The sequence below is a fragment of the Diplotaxodon limnothrissa genome, linkage group LG5 (genome assembly GCF_057381915.1).
Source record: "Diplotaxodon limnothrissa isolate DT_005_m linkage group LG5, D_limnothrissa_male_GT1.1, whole genome shotgun sequence".
In the NCBI taxonomy this organism is placed as follows: Eukaryota; Metazoa; Chordata; class Actinopteri; order Cichliformes; family Cichlidae; genus Diplotaxodon; species Diplotaxodon limnothrissa.
Window position 1 is genome coordinate 30,633,498 of NC_140600.1, and position 21,982 is coordinate 30,655,479.

A 21,982-nucleotide genomic window follows, 5' to 3' on the forward strand; every position below is an offset into this window, starting at 1 on the left:
GGTGCTTTTTCGAGAGTTTTAAACTATAAACGCACCAGTTAAGAAAAAAGGTGTCAAAGTGGTTACGCTTTCATTAGTTGAACCAGTAAATCCCGGCTAACGAGATACTATAAAAATAACAACAACGTTAACAACAACAGACAAACTTTCGAGCTAACTTTCCACAGCTGTTTCCGTTGTGAAGAAGAAGTGTTTTTAACAATTCACAGTTCTATTTCAGTAGCTGATATAAAAGAGTTCTGCCATTATTAAGTAATGATTATCTGTATTTACCTGTTTGTTTTCCGTTTCTTAGCAGATGGAACCGAGCACTTCGGAAACTCGCGCCCTCTGGATTCTACCACTTTTCTAAAATCCGAGGGGGGAAGAAATTGCCTCCTTGAATAACAGTCACGCCAGCACTATGGCTCTGTTAAAACAAATACTACTGTTGTATACATGTTTGCATTTTAAAGTAAATATAAGTGTTTTATCATCGCAAATGAGCCACAAAATCATAGCCCACCAGGAATTTGGGTGACTCCTTCACCCCACGTAGAAATAATGGAAATCCGCAGCTGTACCTAGTGTGTATTATTTTTTCTCCTTTATCAATAAAATGGAATATAACAATTATATGTTAATTAGCTTTCTTAAGTAAACACTTTTATAATTAAAAAATGTACCGGCATCCCTTAGCAGCGAGTTCGTTTATTTATTCATTTTTAAACCACCGTTGAGTCTACGGAACATTTGGGTGGTTCCCGAGAAAAATGTTACGGACGGATTTATCTGCAGGACCTCAGCTCCGGACAGAAATTGTGGTAACACCAGCTGGATACATGTGAGGTAAACATTTGTAGCTTTTCGGACTTTTTATGTAAAAATGCTCGCGATAACAAATAAGAGTAGTTATAAATCGACTCACTTAGAGATCATATATGTAGTAGATGCTCTGTGATTTATGTTATGCTCTATTTCTGGAGTTCCTCCAGGCTGAAATGGATTTACTGGATCCACTCAGTTGCTTACAGCTAAAACCTGAGGCTCTGCTCTCAGTCCAGTCCTCTTAAGTTTATTCATTTTGGACGCTGCTTTAAAAGGTGTTTCAGCTTTAAAGTTATTATGAAGTCTTTGGTTTGTAATTTCGTTGGATTGTGCTGTATTATACTGAGACGCACAATGTGCAGTGCAATGGAGTGGACACAATATTAGAAACAGTAAAACACAATTCAGAACCGTACAGACGAGCAGATCTCATCTGGCCTGATCTTTCATGCGAGCAGTGAGAGTATCTGTAGATTTATGAGAAGCATTTTGCTTTTCGCTTTTTGTTTGAATATGAATCTATTTTTTGTATGACTTTCCTGCATGTTTTACAAATGGTTATGTATGCAGTATTTATAAATGTGTAAAATATGCGAGGTAGTGATAGTGTACTTACTATGCCTGGTAGATCAGCTGAACATCAATTTACAAAGCTTTTTAAAGTGTAGCCACCTTATACTTACAGTCACAGCAATGCGGCGACTGTACGTCGGTGGGTTAAGCCACGCGGTCACTGAGAAGGATCTGAAGGATCGATTTGGAAAGTTTGGAGCCGTTGAGGATGTGGAGCTCCGGACCAGGAAAGACCCAGAGGGTGAGGAATCCAGTATACACTGACACACTTTGACAGCCAGAATGGTGACAGTAACGATGTTTAAATTCTGTTTATCTAATTTTATTGAAATCACCTTTCACATTCAGCACTGTCACTATCAGGTACTTGTGCAATTGTTGTATTGGAAGGCATCTGATATTAACGAACCAGCAGCATTCATTTATGTATAACTTTATTTGTTAAAAGTTAAAATCCAAAGAAAACTAAACTCTAAAGCATTTTCTTATTTTACTGTGCATTTCTATTTAAAACAAGAAAACATACTTAAAGTTTGAACTTATTTACATCTAATTTGCATTGAAAAATCTTTAGCTGTTGTTCTCACACTCCACAAATTATACAACTTTATTTACAAGTGATGCTTAAATACAAGATGTCAGGGCTGCTCTGAACATTAAAAAGATTTTCAATACAACTGTGAAAGTTTAGTTTACTTTTTTATTTTTTTGGTCAGGGACAATAAAAATTAATCAGAAAAAGCATAATCGAAAATAGATTTATGATCATTATGTTTTGTTCATTATGAATTCTTACATCTTGATAATCTTATTGTTCCTCCTGCAGGTGTTCCCTTTAAAACCTTTGGCTATGTCAACATCAATATTTCAGATGCCGACCTGAAGAAATGTAAGTGACCATAGCTGCCGCTGAAAATCCTCAGATTTAACCCCGAGGTCTAAGTCATTATCAGTGACAACCCCAAACTTCTAACTCTAAACATGTGTTTTAGGATTTAAGGGTTGTCATCCCCACTAAGTAAGTGGGGTTAGGTTAATTGGAGACTCTAAATTGTCCACAGGCGTGAATGCGGGAGTGAATGTGAGTACAAATGGTTGTCTGTGTATATGTGTTAGCCCTGCGACACACTGGCGACCTGTCCAGGGTATACCCTGCCTCTCGCCCTAAGACAGCTGGGATAGGCTCCAGCGCCGTCCGCAACCCTGAAAAGGATAAGCGGAAGCAAATGGATGGATGGATGGATGTTATGCTCCAAGGTGCATAACACAAATACAACACAACAAAAGCAATATATACAAAAACCAGGAATAAGAAGCGTAGTTACAGTATATTTAAGTCTAAATAAGAATTGAGAGAAGCACAGATGACTATTTTGAGGGGAAAAAGTAAATAATTTCTTATGTGTGTCAGTGAGAATTATTTTTTTGTTTGTTTTATATTTACCAAAACCTTGGAGAAAACAAACATATTCTGTGAGCATAGGGTTGGAGTTGTCACCAGTGATGACTTAGACCTCACAGGGTTAACTAACTTATGTAACTAATATTCATTCACACTGTTAGTGGGACGCCTCATCCGCCAAACTGAAGGAACCCTTCATCTAAACATGTAGTTAACACTTTCAGTGAGAATTATGTTTGTGTTGTTTGCACCATTGAGTAAATTTTCTACAGTCTGCTTTCTAAACTAACATTAAAAAAAAACTGTTGCATTATGAGATTGGTGTGTTTCCTCTGCAGGCCTGACAGTGCTAAACAAGTCTAAATGGAAAGGGGGAACTCTGCAGATTGAAATAGCAAAAGAGAGTTTCCTGCACAGGTACAACCACGTCGATCGCGCCATGTAAATCTAACACTGACAGAAAAGTGGAAATTATTATTGAATTATTAGGGGGGTGATTTTTTTTTTAACTCAGACTTTAATATCAAGGCTCACAACTGTTGATTGTCTGGTTTGAAAATTCTGGATTTTACCGTATGTTCACCAATCTTAAAAATTTGATCTCTGTACCTATAGAAAATTATTCCTATCTATTAGCTTGAGAGCTAAAAGCTCTGTATTGACTGTGTCATAGGCTGGCTCAGGAGCGGCAGGAGTCAGTAGAGCAGCATCTCCAACAGCCTGCAGCTGAGGACAAGAGACAGAAGCTTCTGGACTCACTGAGTAAAGCTGGTGTGGACAACTTCACCATGAAGGCTGCGGTTCCGGGGACCGAAATCCCAGGACACAAGGTCTAGTCATACTCTTTCCCTCAAGACATGATTATAACGAATGCACTTGCTCTCTTGTGGGGTCATGTAGTCACAATGTGGAAACCAATTCTTTTAAAAATTGAATCCCCTTAACATAAATTATTACATTTTAGTTTTAAGGGTTTAAGGTTGGTGTTGACTGTCCTCTGGTTTCAGGACTGGGTGGTCAGTAAATTTGGACGGGTCCTCCCCATCTTGCAGCTCAGAAGTCAGAAAGGCAGCAAATCTCGAAACCTGAAGTACGACCCATCGAAATACAGCCACAATATTCGCAAACTGGACCGAAACACCATCCCTGATGAGGCCACACCTGTGACCCAGCTCACCTGGGAGGTCCAGGGTGGGGATGACGAAATCAGTAAGAAGAGGCGGGGAGAGTTCCCCCCATGTGAGCCATGGAGACCCAAGAAGAGTCGGACAGACAATGTTTCTGGCAGAACCAGGTATCCATGTGACCTTTTCAGACTATTCAAGTAAACCAGGTTTGATTTGGTTAATCCACAAGGTCTCAGTTGGTTTCTGTCTCCGAGGGCCTCTGGGATTTTAGATTTTCCTTCCTCGATCCACTTTGCCTCCTGGACATTTTCTGTAATTTCTGGGATGCCCAGGTGTTAGCTTTGGAATTATGAGGGATATCTACTGGTACAAGTGATTCTGACATATTTATTTCTGGAGTTAAGATAACTTTTTTTTTTAATGACTAAAACCTCTAATGGATTTATTGTGTTCTTCAAGCCACCTGGTTTCTGAACTTGTTAGAAGTCCACACTTGTTCCTGACATTCCATATTTCCATTTTTGTTTAATTCTCAAAGGTTCCTATCAGATTTCCTGATGTTCCTAGAGCTTTGCAAGCTTTCAATAATCCGTTCTGATTCATGGTTTCTGGGTTTTTGGAATACCAGTTTCTGAATATTTAGTGTCCCTTCCTTTTGTTGATTTACCTTAGATTTGAACACCCTGTCAACTCTGTCAATCGCACTGAGGGTCATCAGCTCACCAACGGATTTGAAAAACAAAACAACCACAGACTGGCACAGAAGAAGTGGACACGCTTTACTGACAACGATGCCGACTCAGAAGAGGAAATCCGCAGGCTGGTGGCAGCTCAGCAGACCTCCCATGTTACACCACAGCAGCAGGAGGTGGAGGAGGATAATCTGGAAGTGGTTGGATATGACTTCTTAGCAAAATCTGCATGCATAGGTAACAGATGTGTTTGAAACAGGCAGTTTGCGCATTTTAAAAATTCAAATTTGTCATTGTTTATGTTTACAATTCTACCTAAGTGATGAGTTTAACTTTATGGCTGCTTATTCATTTTACTTTCAAATGCACATGTAGGTTCACGTGTGCAAAAATGCAATAACAAAGACTTCTCACACAGGATTCTGTTGTACTGAAGTAACCATGAAAGCCACAGGTTTCATTTTGTATGATTTTATTTGTACTTTGACGAGCAGAAAAGATGCCAAATTCTTAAACAGATTACATCAAGTAACCTGATTTTTATTTGTGGATTTTTGTGCCACATTGACTGCTAATTCTATGTAGTGCGTGTGTGGATGCAGATTTCTAGGGAAGAGTGCGGTATTAGCTTTATTCAAACCATGATATCAGGGATGTTCTTTCATTGAGTGACGCTGATCAGTACCAAATTATGTCAAAAGTCACTACAGTAAAAATAATAGAATTAAATATAAGTGAATCATTGTCATTTTCTCCATCCCAGAAAAAAAATTTATCTTTGGAATAGCAGGTTTTCCTCTTTGTGATTCCAGGTGATCAAGACAAGGATGACTACGACTCTGCTGACACAGATGAACTCTTTGCATCGAGGAAACCTCCTCCTGCTAAATGTCAGGAGAAACATACTCCCCCAACAGCAGAGCACCTCTCAGGAAACAACACAGACAAGAAGAGAAAAACAAAGAAGAAGAGAAAAGCTGGAGAGCAAGAGGAAGAGGACGGATCAACAGATGATGAAGAACACCTTACTTCTAGAAAACCGTCCTGCGTGCAGCAAAAGAGGGATTCTAGTGAACAGAAGCTAAATAAGAAAACTCGTGACCTCCCTGTCGTAAGGCCGTCCTCATCAGAATCAGATAGGGATGAGGAAGATGAGGGTGATGAAGTAGACTCGGTAGATTCATGTTCAGACTCTGATTATGAAGCCATGTTTTCTAATATCACCCATCTGGAGATCTCCCTGGCTGACCTGCAGAGGCTAGCTGAGGCGGCCCAGCAGAACTCAAAGACTGTAGCTCCCAGCTTCCTCGGAGCTGGACTAGAACAAGAAACGCTTTTCCCGTCTTTTCCTGCAGAGCAACCTGCTCCAAAGAAAGGCTCCACGCCTGAAGAGATCCTCGCCATGATAATGGAGGACGACAGCAGCGAGGATGAACAGAAGAAGAAAAAGAGGAAAAGACAAGCTGTCACGTCAGCACCACTGCCTGCCTTCCAGGGCACAAAAGCATTGAATGAGGTATCGGAAGACGAGGAGGAGGACGATGGAAGAGGAAGAGAGGTTAAAAAACAGAAGATGAACGCTGATTCTACACAACTGGTTCACAAAGAAACAGACAGCAAAACCATCACAAGCGTAAGAGACCAGAATCATGCAGAAACTAAGATTTCAGACAGCAGTGAGCAAGAAGAGGATGACGATGAAGAAGAAGAAGATGAGAGTGATGATGGTGATGATGATGATGAAGAAGATGAGAGTGATGATGGTGATGATGAAGATGAAGAAGATGAGAGTGATGATGGTGATGATGAAGATGAGAGTGATGAGGAGGAGGAGGAAAAAGGAAAGATTATAAAAGACATGGTTCCTCCTGATGTTTTAAAAAAGGTTACAACTAAAGTTTGTGTAAACACAGAAAAGGCTGAGACTGAGTCTTCGTCTAGCAGTGAAGAAGAGGAGGAGGAAGTGAAGCAGGGGAGGGTGAACTCCAGTCAGATTGTTGTAAATGTTAAATCTGCAGGCAAGGCTTCACCTTCATCCTGCAGCTCATCTGGAAAGGATAAGAATGAGCCGCAGGTCATTTCTGCTAAAGGGGGTGTGAAAGCAGCTTTGAACAGGGAAACCTCCACCAGTGAGGAAGAGGAGGAGGAAGAGCTGGCACTCCCCCGGATGGCATTAGGAGTTGAGGAGGAAGAGGAGCGGCAGAGACAGGCCAACATGAGGAGGCTGGCTGCTGTACAGCAACGACAGAAAGAGGCCGAAGAACATAAAAAACTCATCCAGGGAGCACTAGCCAACCTGGTGAGAGCGCAGCGTGTTTATAAGATTGTTATTGTAATAAACTGATTAGTTTGGAATTATTTTAACCTAGTTAATAAAATCAAAGCAGTACTTGAGGTTTGGAAGGGTTTTTGATTGATGTTTCTTTGGAAAACAAACAAACAAACAAACAAACTAATCTGTAGGACAGAACACAGAATTATAATTTTTCATTATTAATGTAAAATTTCATGGTTTGATTGTTTGTTTGTTTTTAAATATATTTTTTTTTCTGATATTAAGAACCTAAAAACATGTCAAGTATATCTACATATTCCTCACTACCTTTAAAAGCAGGCAGAAAAGTTTCAATAAAACTTTAGTCCTCTTTGTGTGCTGAAGGCTTCAGATTTTCTTATGACACAATTCGTATTATTTATTAATAATAATTACTGATAATGATAAAACGCTGTTTCTTCATTAGGATGCTCCCGTGGCAGGAGCAGGGAAACACATCGTATTTGGCTCTGACGATGAAGAAGATGATGGTAATGACGATGGAGATCAGCAGAGGATGGACTCAGAGGTCTTAGCATCAAGGAAGACACTCTTCCAGGACGGCCAATCAGAGGATGAGGCCACTGGTGATGAAGCCACAGCAAATAAAAGTGTCAAAGTAAAAGCAGAGGTGAGTGAGTGCTGAGCTAAGGTCTCTGAACTGGAATATAAGAATTTAAAGCTGCATTCATCCACCTTTATTTCACCAAAGATGGTTATTATCAGTAGACATCTTAACTGATCGTGATAATGTGGCTCTAAACGGGCTGTTTTTTAACTTTGCATTTGTGTGTTTCAGATGCGTCTGAAGTCATCGGGCCCTCAGCTGTTTGGCGGCAGTGACGATGAAGATGAGGAGGATGGCAGCAGGTTTGACATCAAGCCTCAGTTTGAGGGTCAAGCAGGACAGAAGGTGAGAAAAGAAGTTCCACACTGTTGCACAGAGGTGGTCATAATGTTTTAGCTCAACCGTGGACTTGTGCAAACTCGAAACTTCGCACTAAATATTGGTTTGTTGTTTTTTGCTCAGCTGATGGCGCTGCAGTCTCGCTTCGGGACAGATGAGCGTTTCCGGATGGACTCTCGCTTTCTGGAGGAGGATGAAGAGGTTAAAGAGGAGGACGCAGGTGAGACTGTGGATGCAGGTACAGTAGCTGGTAAATGCAGGAAAGTAGATCAAGATGGAGAAACCCCGTGTTTTTTTTTTTTTTTTATGTGCTCCGGACCAGGTTATTTACAGCATAACACAACTACCATTAATTTCTTCCTATAAGATATTATGGACCTTGGTGTGCTTTTATTTTCTGAAGCTACATAAATCCTTTTGAAATATGGAAAATATCATCAGTCTATTAAAGCATCACCAGCTGGCCTGAAATTACACAGATGTTATAGATAAAATATTTTTTATTAACAAAACAGTCAAGCTAATTTTCTGTTTGAAAGCAGAAAGGTTTTACCAGTTTAGTTGTGCTGTAACACAACCTCTTTATGTTGTACATCATGCACACTTCTTTATCTTCGATTCTAAGAATTATTTGTTACGTGTTTGTGATTCAGAGACAAAGAAAACCCTGGTGGAAGATGATGAGGATTTGGAGGAAGAGAAGAAGAAGACCCTGTCTATTCTGCAGAGTGTTCTTGGCCAACAACACTGCAGCAGCAAGACTGCTGGCAAAGCCAAGAAGTTCAAGTGAGCTTCACACAGCTTCTGAACTGGAACAAGTCATATTCACTGTGGAGAAAATAAAGAAACTTAAAGCTGTGTGACTGTGTGTTTGCAGAGATGTGTCAGCGCTTCATTACGACCCCAGCAAGGAAGAACATGCTGCATTTGAGACCAAGAAAGAGGAAGTCAAGAAGGAGAGGTACAAGCTCAGAAACATGAATTTCCACCTATTTTTCTTAAGTTCTCTAAATAAACTATATTAACACTGTGTTAAGCTTAATGGATAGTTCTAGGATTTTGTAGTTTGTTGTTTTAGACAAATCCAGTAGAAACTTCTGCACCAGCGGTCCCCAACCCCCAGGCCACGGACCAGTACCGGGCTGCGAGAGTTGATGTTCGGGTGTGAAATTTATGATTTTCAGGGTTTCTATCAGCTTTTATCTTTACTTTTTTAAATAGTTTTTATCATTAACTCCGTCTTTTCCCATGTGTTATGAATAAATCTTCTTTTTTCTGGGTACCGGTACTGGTTTTATTTTGTTGTGTTTATCCACTACACCTATTGTCGGATGTAAACCGGTCTGTGGCACAAAAAAGGTTGGGGACCGCTGTTCTACACTCTTTCTATGGTATTTGTTTCCACTAAACACTTCAAAACTAGATCAGAAAAAGTAGTAAGAGATGGAAATTTCTTTTTGCGGGAAGATGTTTCTGACAAACACTGTTCAGTCAAACAAGTAGTACATTTGTTTGGATATTATTTTCCGCAGTGGATTTAATACAAGCCCTGCGACACACTGGCGACCTGTCCAGGGTGTACTCCGCCTCTCGCCCTAAGACAGCTGAGATATGCTCCAGCGCCCCTGCCAAAGCAGATGGATTTAATACGTCAGATAATCATTATTATTGTAGGTGCCAGACTTTGACAAGAAACTACCTAAGTAAAAATAATATATAACAGTGAGTGACTTTACTACTTGTAAGTCAGCTCAGCACAGACCCAGACAGACTACATTTAGGGAATATCAGGGTTTTATTTTTCTGGGCTCACACACTGTAAACAACACAATGGCTGTGTGCTTCTTAAAAAGAACTCGGGCATGCTCAAGTGTCACTCAGCCTTCCCTCCTCTGCCTGAATCACTCTGCCCATCCTCTCCACCTGCAGCTGAGCAGAAACATCACCCTACTGCAACACAATCATAACTATGGTTCTGTGTGTCATCATTGTACTGGTTTTACTGTTAAACCTGAATTCTAACAATGTTTGTAATGTTGTTGTTTTTTTGCGGTACTCAATATTTATGTCAATAAATGGTTTAATATGGTTTTTGCAAAGTTACAATAATAAAATAAAGTTTTTAGCATTCACATGTGCAGGAAACCAGAAAATTCAACCTGTGATCTGTTGTCTTCACAGCAAAGCTGCCAGGAAGAAGAAACGTGAGGAAGCTCAAAAGCTTCCTGAGGTTTCTAAAGAGATTTATTACGACGTGTCAGGTGACCTGAAGACCGTGTTTGGTCAGAGCAAGGATGAGACGGATCAACAAGAAGAGAAGATGAACTGGGACCAGAAGGAGGAAGAAGAAGAGCGTAAAGAGAAGGAGGAAGAGTCAGCCCCGCTGCTCTCTGTTCCCAGTGTGGAAAAAGAGGATTTGTGTGGATTTAAATTTTCCTTCTTTGGAGATGACACAGAGACAGGAAGTAAAGAGACAGGTAGGTAGAGCCTGAACTGATCTTAATCTTCCAAATACATGAATGCTGTTGTTTTTGGGTTTGTTTGTTTGTTTTTAATCTTTTCATTTTTCTCTAAACAGCCGACTACAAGGTAGAGGCCATTCAAGCTCCAAAGGTGTCATGGCATCAAGACCCACGTTTCCATGACAGCAGCTCAGAGGAGGAAGAGGATGAGCAGGAGGAAGATGAGGAGCAAGGCAACACCACAGCTAAAACTACAGAGTACGAAAAACAATCTGTGTTTGATTAGGAACTATTTATGAGAAAGATGAGAGCATTGTTGCCAGTTATTTTTGGTTCATTAACACAGCTGCTTTCACACACCTGACCAATCAAAGCATGAAGTGGATATGACTGTGAGATTGTTATGAAAGGAGACAGGAGATTGAAGGTGTGTTGAATCGATACAAAGAAAATACAGTATGATCTGAGCTTTTGTGTGTTTTTGTTGCGTTTTTACAGAGTGGTGATGCCGTCACACACTGAGTTCTTCTTCTTTTACCCTGATGATGACAGACTGACAGGTAGGATGGTGATTCCAAAGGAAATAAAAGAAAATTATCTTATTAGCTGTCTGTGAGAGTCAACATGTGTGTGGGTACATTTTTTTGCAAACTCAGAGGTGACAGAACTTATTAAACTGGTATCCAGCAGCTGGTTAGATCTGCAGTCATGTCAGTGGAGATTTCCAAATTTTTGTTGTTGCTTTTTTTTTTTTTTTTTTAATTGTTAAAGGTTCTGATGTGTGATCTGAACACTGTTTTCTCCTTTAGATGGTCCCAAGTCGTTCTGGCGTGTGTCTGAGTTGGAGGAGCAGAGGGAGCAGTGGGAGGAGAGGAGGAGTGCACTCAGACAGGTACAGAGTTTGTATGAACACTGCTAAAACCGGTCAAGAAGTTAAACCTTGTTAGATGCTAAATCTTCGGTTTTAAGAATTTTTTTAAATTTTTTTTTTAATGAGAAACATAGCTCCACAATTTGCTTTCACAGTGAGTGTGGTATACATTGCATATCATAACTTTATTACACTGCCAGACTGTTTTTGTAACACTAGGTTTTTTTTAGTTTTTCTGAAAAAATCCAGTAAAATCTCTCATCTAGACCAAAAAAGGCACATATCTACACTCCCCTTAAAACCACTGCTGCTAATACTGGTAATTGAGTACCTTAAGGTGCCAATCAGTGAGGCAGTGTTAGAGAGAGTTGTGACTTATACACCTCTTACCCACCTTCTGGATGTTATTTGGTTTACTAACTGTCATCTAAGTATAAATCATATGGTACACATTGCAACTTCTTTGTGTTTTGGCTCAGACAATAAAAGTAAACAAGACACAGGTTGTGGTGCTAAGGTCACCCTTCTACCCTGTACAGACATGTGATGCCACGGAGCTTAGAGGCCTTACAGCCTGTTCACCGGGAACATCTTGTGCAAACAAGCCTTTATTCCTTGACTTCATACCTGGCAGTATTACTTGCTTAGGCCTCTGTGTCAGCAGACCTGATCTCTCTAAATAAAACTTAAGCTTCCCGTTTGTCCATTCATCCATTTTCTTTAGTGCTTATCCAGCTCAGGCATGCAGGGGTGCTGGAGCCTGTCCCAGCTGTCATAGCTTGAGAGAATGAATGCTGGACAGGTTACCAGGCACTGACAGGTGGTCTACTTAATGATCTTGAAACCCAGCTACAGCGGCAGTGAGAAACGTCTGCAGTGGCAAGGCATCAGCCCAGAAACCCATAAGAGCAGCGAACCCAGCTGTCGTCCTAACCGCATGATCTCACAAAGTTCTAGCCCGTGATGGATGAAAGTAATCAAGAAGACAGAATTGGAGCAGAAAGATGTGTTTTAAAGTTTTGAAGAGACAGATTGTGGAGAAATTTTTCTCTATGACGAGTAACTTAGATAAAAATATTAGAGCTTTAAAAAAAATACTGTTTATGAGTTCAACATTTTCTTTGAAGTTGTTCGTGGGAGCATTTATGAGCACTGTCAGACAGTTCCATTACCAACCACAACTCTTTGTCTTCATGCAAGTCAAATCTGTAGGTGCATAAAAATGTCTTTGCCAAGTCTGATAATTATGTAGGAGTGAAGACGTAAAGTGGCTCAAGTTATTCAGTAAACATGTTTCGGCTTTCCCGTCTGTGTTCACAGGAGTACCGCAAGAAGCACAAGGATGCTCGGAGGAAGCTGACGTCCTCCCTGAAGAGCTGAGGATTGTGGGCAATGAAGTCTTTGTGTTTCAGCACTCACTGCCCTGAATTCGTGCCTGACAGAATTCATGCCTGACCGATCATTTCTCCTTTCTTGGTGCCAATTTTTTGGCTCGGACTGATTGTAGCAGTCAGCAGGATGGAGAGCAGATGGCTGCCAAAGACAGTGAACTCATCTGAATGTTTAATATCGTCCAGAGTTTCAGATTAAATGTTTATTTTAGTGGATATTAATATTTTTGATGAGATATTTTGTAGTAAGTTTGTTTTTTGTTTTTTGTAAACAGCAGGTGTTACCTGCTGTGAAAACATGAGTTCATATAAGCAGCAGCTCCCACTTATGGAGGACCAAACCTGCTATAAAAGTGGACAAATAAATAAATATGCTTCTTCAAATTAAAATAAGAATAAATGAAAATGAAAGGTATAACTTAACTAAACATTTTCTTTTCCATTGTTTCTGGTTTCAGGCATATTATCTTATCATTATCATTTTTTTTTTAAATCTCACCATTTTTACCCCTCCGCCTGTAAATGGCTGATAGGATATTGTTGTCACCCTGCTGGGCGGGCAGCATGAACACTCAAGTTTGTCAGTGCGATAACTCATAAATGAGGCGATGTAGGAGCTTCAAATTGATACCATAGTGCAGCTACTAAAACTCTCCCCTGAGTTTGAATCTTGTTGACCTCAAGCTAAAGGTCAGAGGTCAAGCTACCTGAAAATATTGTAAATTCCATAACTCAAGAAGGAAGACACCTAGGATTTTCAAATTGATATCGTAGGTGTATCTACTAAACTCACACAAGTTCAAATTCCAGTGACCTTGGCCTCAAGGTCAGAGGTTAAGTCCTCTGAAAATCTTTTGAATGTGCTAACTTCAGGATGTAGGATTTTGAAATTGATGTCTACTAGGAGGCTGAGGGGTAGCACTGGCGGTCGTTTTCTCTTCCGGGTTTGGTCTTCCGTACTTCTGAGATGAGCCACTTTGAATGAGAATATTGAAGCTCCTGTCGCCACTTTGGACCTGTTACCTCATGAAGGTCACTATGAGGAGAGGTTTCAGTCTCCCTTTGTGTTTTGTAAAATAATTTGAATGCTTTCAGTTTATGGGAAAAAGTTTATTAGATACACGTAACTCAAACCAGTCCAGTCTAACGAAGAGTCAATTTAGGATAAGATGAGCTTTATTCTCACTGTGAGCACAAACATAAAATATAATTGGAAAAAGTATATCTGTTGTATATAGACCAATGTTGCTGTAGTTAACTAAAAGCTAAATAAGAAAAAAAAAAACTAGACTTTTGAAAAATAATTCAAAGTAACTGAAACCATTTTGTGAACTTGGAAAAATAAAATAAAATTAACAGTCCTAATGAGAGCAGCTTTAACAATGCTGAGAGTTATTATAACCAATTACGTTATAATAACTTATTTGGTTAACTTTGACTTTCAGGTCCGAATTAAAATGTTCCAATATTTTATTTTTATTAATTTCAATTAAATTGTATTCATACAGTGCCAAATCACAACAACAGTTGCCTCAAGGCACTTTGTATTGTAAGGTAGACCCTACAATAATACAGCAAAGAAAACCGCAAAAATCATATGACGCCCTATGAGCCAGCGCGTTGGCGGCAGTGTGAAGGAAAAACTCCCCTTTAACAGGAAGAAACCTCCAGCAGAACCAGGCTCAGGGATGGGCGGCCATCTGCTGCAATTGCATGGGGTGAGAGAAGGAAGACAGGATAAAAGACATGCTGTGAATAATAACTAACTAAATGCAGAAAGGTGTATAAACACATTGTGCATGGACGGTGACTGAAGGAGCAATACTCAATGCATCATGGGAAATCCCCCAGCAGCCTACACCTACTGCATGTCTGACTACCTGAAGAACTAATAACAGCCTCACCTGTGCTTTGTGTATTTTGTTCATCAGCAAATATCAGATTTCTAAAATACTAACTTAAGAATATTGACAAGGTAAACATTGTTCTTGCAGAGCACTAGTATGGTATTACAGTAGTAGTAATACAGCTAAACAAAAACAAAACTGAGGTAATAGTCTTTGGCGCCAAAGAAAAACGATTACAGGTCACCAGAGAACTTCAATCTATACATCTAAAAACCACAAACCAGGCGAGAAATTTGGGTGTAGTGATGGATGCAGACCTAAACTTAGAAAAACACATTAAGACAATAACAAAGTCAGCTTACTATCACCTCAAGAATATTTCAAAGATCTGATGTCTCAACAGGACCTGGAAAAACTAGTCCATGCATTCATCTTTAGTAGGCTTGATTACTGTAACAGCATCTTTACAGGTCTACCTAAAAAATCAGTCAGACAACTACAGCTCATTCAGAACTCTGCTGCTCGAGTCCTCACTAAGACCAAAAAAGTGGACCACATCAGTCCAGCTCTGAGGTCTTTACACTGGCTGCCTGTCCGTCAGAGCATAGACTTTAAAGTTCTGATGCTGGCCTATAAAGCTCTGAATGGTTTAGGACCAAAATACATCAGTGACCTCCTGACCCAGTATGAACCTTCCAGATCCCTCAGGTCATCTGGATCTGGTCTTTTATCAGTTCCCAGAGTCAGAACCAGACACGGAGAAGCTGCATTCAGCTTTTATGCTCCATATACCTCGAACAAACTCCCAGAAAGCCTCAGATCAGCTGAAACACTCAGTTTATTTAAATCCAGGTTGAAGACTCCCCTATTCTCAGCTGCATTTGAATAAAGCACCAAATCCACACTGTTAAGCTTAAATTTCAAAACTTACACTAACTACTGATTTTATCTACTGTTCTGATTTTATCCGTTTTGATTTTATATACTGTTTTGTTTGTTTGTTAATTAGTTTGTTTGTTTGCTTGTTTTAATCAATTTTAAATCATGCTTTTTATTTGTTTTTGTTTCTAATGTCTCTGTAAAGCACTTTGAATCACCTTGTTGTTGAATTGTGCTATACAAATAAACTTGCCTTGCCTTGCCTAGTAGTGTCTCATATTCTACACTAAACATAAAATAGTTTTTTAGAAAAGGTAAATATTGTCTAGCATTCTTGGATTTCTTGGAGTTTAATATAATTCACTGCATGTGTCATCTTTATCCAACTGTCTGGTGTTTGGACCTTAACTTAGTTTGTTCCAGTCAGTATGGAGCTCTTAAAGAGCGATCTGTGGTCACAAGACTTTTTTTATGACCCCTTTTTTTATTATTTTGAAATGTGTCACCGGAAACTCCGTGTTTTCTTCACGGTGTCTTGATGTTGGCCAATAACAAGTGCTGGAAACTGAGCAGCAGACTCCAAACTTCTCCGTCAGGACTGGAGAGAAGCTGAGCTGCATCACAAACAACTTTTTTTTTTATTTCAGGAGTGAAGTTTTTCTGCAGCACATGTCTGTGACACACACGGATAACACGGAGCAGTTGCATTTATTTAAAAAATGAGCTCGGTTTGGTGTGTTTTGCTCCTCTTTCTGCACTGCGCGGAGCTCCGGTACGCAGCTCCGCTGGAGGCGCAGCAGGCAGAGGATGCTGGCGCACTACCTGCGCGCAGCCAGGCGTCTCTCTCTCCGGAGAGGAGCTCTCTGAACGGGTTTCAAAGTTCAGGACTGCCCGGTGTAAAGCGAGTGGCCCGAGGAGCCAAAGATGGGGGCTTCAGGAAAAAAGAACCGGTTCCCGCCAACAGTTTAGGGCACCCGCGCCGGTACGACGACCCGAGCGCCTACTTCACCACACCGCGGACGTCCCGCTTCACCTCCGCCCCGGTGGGGAACCACTCGTCCGGCCGCGGTTCAGGGCTCCACAACCCGCTGTTCCCAGTTACCGACGGCTCCTACTGGGCGTACGCAGTCATGCTGCTCGCGCTCGTCCTGTTCGCCGCGGGCATCGTTGGCAACCTCGCGCTCATGTGCATCGTATGGCACAACTTCTACCTGAAGAGCGCGTGGAACAGCATCCTGGCGGGCCTGGCCTTCTGGGATTTCCTCGTGCTGTTCTTCTGCCTGCCTGTGGTCATCTTCCACGAGCTCACCTTGAAAAGGTTGCTAGGAGACCTGTCCTGCAGGCTCGTGCCCTACCTGGAGGTAAGGAGGAGGTGAAGGTGCGCGTGAAGGAAGTGTTTTAGTATTTAGCCTACAAGCAGCACCTTTTAGTGTCGTGTGAACACCTTGTAACTTTCACACACCCGAGTTTTACCATGTACCAACTTTTTCCTGTGTTTCCACAAATTCCCTTAATCAATGCCGAGATAAATTGTTTAATAAATACTTACATGTTTATTATAGATGCACTTAAAGTGTTGCCAGGTGAAGAATCTGCGTAATACTTTGTTCAGCTGTTTTACTGAAATGTTTAAATATATTGTCACTTAATTTGTCTTTAAGTCATTTCAGTTTTTTGATGCAATACATTTAAACACAATCGACCTCGATCAAAGTAATTAAGACATCAATAAACTGTGGTAATAAATTAAATAAAAGCTGAAGCATCAAAAAACAAGAAAAGCGATTATAAATTAAACACAACAATGAAAACTGCCTGAAGATACTAAACTATTCAACAATTAAATTCATGATTAAAGAGTGATCAATGATTAAAACTGAATGCGATGTTGACTTTTCTTTTTTTTAATCTAATGGATAGACTCTAATGTCATTATGATTAATCTTTGATTTTACTGAAATACATTTCTAAATTGTGTGAAATAAGTAAAAAATATCTATGATCTCCTGACTCAATTCTAAATACATTTATGAAACATCAAGTTCTAGGATAGTGATATAAAAAGTTCAGTGATATAAAAACACTTTTATACTCATTTAGTTGATTGGAGGTCATTTTCTGCAGGTAATCTTTCATTGGTTGTTTATTTTAGCATCATCCTCACTGCAGCCATTCAGAATTGAACATTTCTGCACAGATAGCGAGGCAGCGAGGCAAACTTTCACACAAGCATGGAAGTTTTTACAGCTCGTGTTTGACTGATTTTAAGTGATTTCCAGTTTAATAAAGAGACCTCCAGGTCTGATGAATGGCCCGTTTGTGTCTTTGTTCCTCCTCAGTTTCAGCAGCCTTTACTTTGAACAAACGTCCGTTATGGTCTGTTTGGCCTCTTCACCCGTCTGTTATGAACCATCAGGGGAGGCTAGTGTGGGGCCCCAGCATGAAGAGGCTCTTCTTCCTCAAGAACGAAACAGTAAAATACAGAGATGTAGTTTTCAAGAATGGTGGTGTTTATGTGCAGGTGCAGCTCCAAAACTAAGTCTCAGTAATGAAAGAGAAACTGTTGCTAATCCTGATGAATCAATGAATGAACAAAGAAAGAAAAGAAATAGAGATATCAGGCCGTCACTGAAAGAGAGCTCCATTTCTTTAAATGCAGAATACCAGCTCAGGATGGGCCAGCAGCAGCTCAGTTTGGAATTAAAAAAAGCTTTTGTACATGTTTTTAAATCTCTATTTTGAGGCCCAGTGTACACCTGAGTTTAACTGGCATACAGGGAAAAAAGGCTTCCGGCTTATATGGAGGATAAAAGTACAAATAAAGATATTGCTTTAAAAATGTAGTGATTAATCAGACGAAGCAAAAACAGATTAGACACTTGGGATATAAAATGGTATTTAAAGAATGCTCTTGAATATGTCCTCTTTTAGTGTTTAGCCTAAATACAATTTGAGATGCTGACATTTAATTCAGTGGATCTTCTCTGCATCACACAACAGTGATGTTACTTTGATTCGCTGCCTTGGACAACAGAAATTTAAAGAACGTATCATAGAAGACCACCGGGTTTTAAGGACCTACTGAAAAATAGTTTTCATGATTAAATAGTCTTGTCATTATGTAAAATATCAGAAATGAATGAAAAGCAAGACGGTTACAATTCCTTAAAGACCAAATGATTTAAAGGTATTGGAAGAGGCCTCATTTAGAGGTCAGTTAAAAGCTGAAGCAAGAGCTTAATTTAGATTTACTCTCACTGAGCGATGAATGCTTCAGCACAGAGATAAAGTCCTGCAGCCTGTGGAGTCTTTGTTTTTGGCTCTAAACCAGCTCTGTCCGCCTACACAGCTTCAGATCACTGAAGTGGAGTTTCACTAATTTGTAATAACAGCTTGTGTGAAGCAGTCTTTAACAAGGTCAGGCTGCCGGCCTCCTCTATTCTTTGCAGCTTTACCTATTTTTATGCTAATGAGTGAATTAATTTCTGGTTAATGAATTACTGTTGTTTTGTTTTTCTAAATGCTCTTTTACTGAACAGTACTGAAGCAGGTCAGGCTGCCAGCTGCCCTGTGCTCCGTTAGTTAAACTATTTTCATGCTAATTAAAGCTCTGTGCTAATTATCTTGAGTTGTGTCTTAACAGTCTGAGGTCGTTAAGCACTGACAGAGGGAGGACAAGTCTCTGTAATGATAGTAAGTGTTTCTGGCCAAAACCACCAACTTTAATGGGCACGAGGCACCAATTACTGTCCGCAGTACGAAGGCTAAGAGCTTTTACAACACAATGACCTTTTTCCCCCTCTGTGTGTCCTTTCATTTCTGTTTCTGTGTTCTGAATGTTAATGGAAAGTTGTCTTTGTAACTTTTTTCTTAATGCTTGTAAGATTTGTAATTTAGTCTGTAGCCGGCATAAAGAGCAGAGGAAATCCTCAAACATGCTTTCTTCAAAGCACTGGTTGAATTATATTAATTCTTATTAGCATCATCTTACTGTTTATGCCAGTTTGAAGTAAAATGGTTAAACAAAACAACCTTTAAAATCGTTAATAGTAACAATATTTTGTTAACTATTAATAAATTAGGTATTAATATTGTATTGAACATTTATTAAACATAAAAACAATATTTGGGTAACGTAATGGACCGTTCCATCAGGACAGGACAGATTTTTTTTCTCTCATTAACCGTGTGGTGACTGACTGGGACCTGTTCTGCAGCTTCAGAAGTTTGAGTCATGAGTGTAAAAGACCAAAACATAAATAACTAAAAATAATTAAGAAACATTTGTTCTGTCATGGCTCTGAGCGTAGACCCAAGATTTTGTATTTTTGGACTGAATCAGTTTGTTTTGGGGGTTTTGGAGCTAATATTTATTGTTTTGAAGGCGTCTTTAATCTTCGGTTATTTTTTACGTTATCTGGTCTCTGTTGGTGTTTAGTTCTGCTTATATTCAGATCTCTCAGTCTTTTTAAGTCTTCAATTCCATTTCTGAGTCCTTGTAATGTAGATAACCTTTCATGTGCTGTAACTTCTTTTGACCAACCACCTATCCCACATTGTGAGATGACCTTTTTTTTTAACAGAGCTCAAATGTGTTTCATGTGGCTTACTCCTATATTTTAAGTTATGCAAGCTCAAATATTTCAATCCAGAGTATTTATAGTATGAATGTAAAAAAAATTTCATGACTTCATTAAAATATTGAAGCATTTGTAGAAAAATAATCATCAGATTCTGAAAGGGTCAGGTGGGAGGCAGTGATTGATTTTTCAAGTTGGGCCCAGTGGGGGAATCAGCTACCATGGCTCTTTTTGAGGATAAAAAATCACACCTGGAAACACGTCTACATTATATTTGCTTTTTTAAACCAAGATCCTCATGTTGATGTTGTGGTTTGAATTAGTATATGACTGCAATGCAACTGTGAATGAATGTCTGTCAGCAACTGCATTGATTCTTAGTGATGGCTTATTAATATTATTTTTTTCTGATCAATTTCCTCACTCTGTCAGGTGACCTCTTTGGGCGTGGCCACATTCAGCCTCTGTGCGCTCAGTATTGATCGTTTCCATGCAGCCACAGGCCCTGGGCCTCATCAGACTCCAAAGGTGGAGTCCTGCCAGTCCATCCTGTCCAAGCTGTCCGTCATCTGGGTGGGCTCCATGGTCTTAGCTGCCCCGGAGCTCCTGCTGTGGCAGCTCCTCCAGGAAACTGTCAGCCTGCCGACGCTTCCCAACGACCTACAGCAAAGCCAGCACGCAGGCTCACTGATGGCGGCCTTTAGAGGCCGGACTGAAAGGTTCAAGGTGGATATGTGTGTCCGTGAGCCATCTGTGGAGCTCCCAGAGAGCATCTACTCTCTGGTGCTGACCTATCACGAAGCTCGAATGTGGTGGTTCTTTGGGTGCTACCTTTGTTTGCCACTGCTCTTCACTCTGGCCTGCGATTTGGTGACAAAGCAGGTGTTAGCACAGCGACTACCACAGAAACCCAGCAGCGAAAAGGTGACTATCAGGTGCTCCTCCTCCTCTTCGTCTTCATCTTCGACAAAGAAAAAGCAGCATGTGAGGGAGCAGAGGCTACGCTCCACTGTGATGGCACTCACTGTCTTGTACATCACGTGCAACCTGCCAGAGAGTATTTGCAACATCACCCTGGCGTATATCTCTGTCCCAGTGACCGCTGCGCTTCCGGCTCTGGTTCTGCCAGCGTTGGGTCTGATTGGACAGTTCCTGCTGTTTGTGCGCTGCTCTGCGACGCCAGTGATGCTGCTGTGCCTGTGTCGCTCGCTGGGCCAGGCCTTCATGGACTGCTGCTGCTGCTGCTGTGAAGAGTGCCTCCCTGATGGCAACTCCTCTTCATCTTCCTCTGCCTCAACTGCTGCAACCTCCACCCTCTCCTCACCCACATCGCCTTCGCCAGTCTCCCTGTTTCCTTCCAGCAAAGAGGAGCCGATGAAGAGCCTGTTGCCGGCAGAACCAGCAGTCCATGAGAGAGTGAAAGACTCATCAGCAGCTATTGGGACACCCTGCTGAGGCTCAGAACATCACTTTAAAGGGTTATTTGGGGTTTAATACAACTTGGTTCTTAATTGGTAGTTTTGTCCAACATTTCAGTCGGGATAAGTATAGTCAAAAGAAGGATTTACACCTGCATTAATTTACACTCGGTGACCTCCATCAACAAAAACAGACATGACAGATATGATATGAAAACAGGAACCAGAATGTAGGTGGGTTGCAAAGCAGCTTGCACAGGGGTGCAGTACATCTGAAATTGCTAAGGCATAAATTAAATTGCATGCTTCACATGAGATAGTTGGACATGTAGAAGCATATTAGCTAATCATCAGCTGATGTAGGTTTATCACTATGATCAGCTGATCTGAATGGATCATTACCTGTGTGTAACAATGTTATGCTTGATTTTACTACGATTCAAAGATCTGGGAGCACAGTTACATCACTAAGGAAGGAAGAGTTATCAGTACGGAAGAGAGGACGAGAAAGTTTGAAAAGATATCGGTATCGGGAAAGCTGTGTTCCAGTCTGTTTTTGTGATTTTAACCTTCATCTCTTAGGTCTAACAAAGGCGCTGTAGTGATTTTCCAACTAGGAGGAATTATTTGCACCCAGGTGTATCATTTTACTTTATAAATGCTGCCATTCTTCTTTTTTCCTTCTGCACAACTGAGTCCCATGCAAACCTTT

At 40.4% G+C, this 21,982-nt stretch overlaps 2 protein-coding genes across 2 annotated transcripts; both read left to right on the forward strand.

Annotated features, from left to right (window-relative positions):
- Positions 1 to 792: 792 nt before the first annotated feature.
- Positions 793 to 12,898, forward strand: nol8 (nucleolar protein 8). The gene is made up of 18 exons (XM_085354513.1): positions 793 to 828; positions 1,493 to 1,621; positions 2,207 to 2,269; positions 3,121 to 3,199; positions 3,456 to 3,612; positions 3,790 to 4,076; positions 4,582 to 4,838; positions 5,414 to 6,900; positions 7,343 to 7,546; positions 7,715 to 7,828; positions 7,946 to 8,042; positions 8,476 to 8,608; positions 8,700 to 8,783; positions 10,004 to 10,299; positions 10,401 to 10,542; positions 10,783 to 10,844; positions 11,094 to 11,176; positions 12,476 to 12,898. Exons 2-18 carry the CDS (start codon positions 1,501 to 1,503, stop codon positions 12,533 to 12,535), a joined length of 3,726 nt encoding a protein of 1,241 aa, XP_085210639.1. The 5' UTR covers positions 793 to 828; positions 1,493 to 1,500; the 3' UTR covers positions 12,536 to 12,898.
- Positions 12,899 to 15,991: 3,093 nt separating this feature from the next.
- gpr37l1a (G protein-coupled receptor 37 like 1a) lies at positions 15,992 to 21,307 on the forward strand. The gene is made up of 2 exons (XM_085354514.1): positions 15,992 to 16,633; positions 20,285 to 21,307. The coding sequence occupies exons 1-2, from the start codon at positions 15,992 to 15,994 to the stop codon at positions 21,305 to 21,307; spliced, it is 1,665 nt and encodes a 554-aa protein (XP_085210640.1).
- Positions 21,308 to 21,982: the final 675 nt, after the last annotated feature.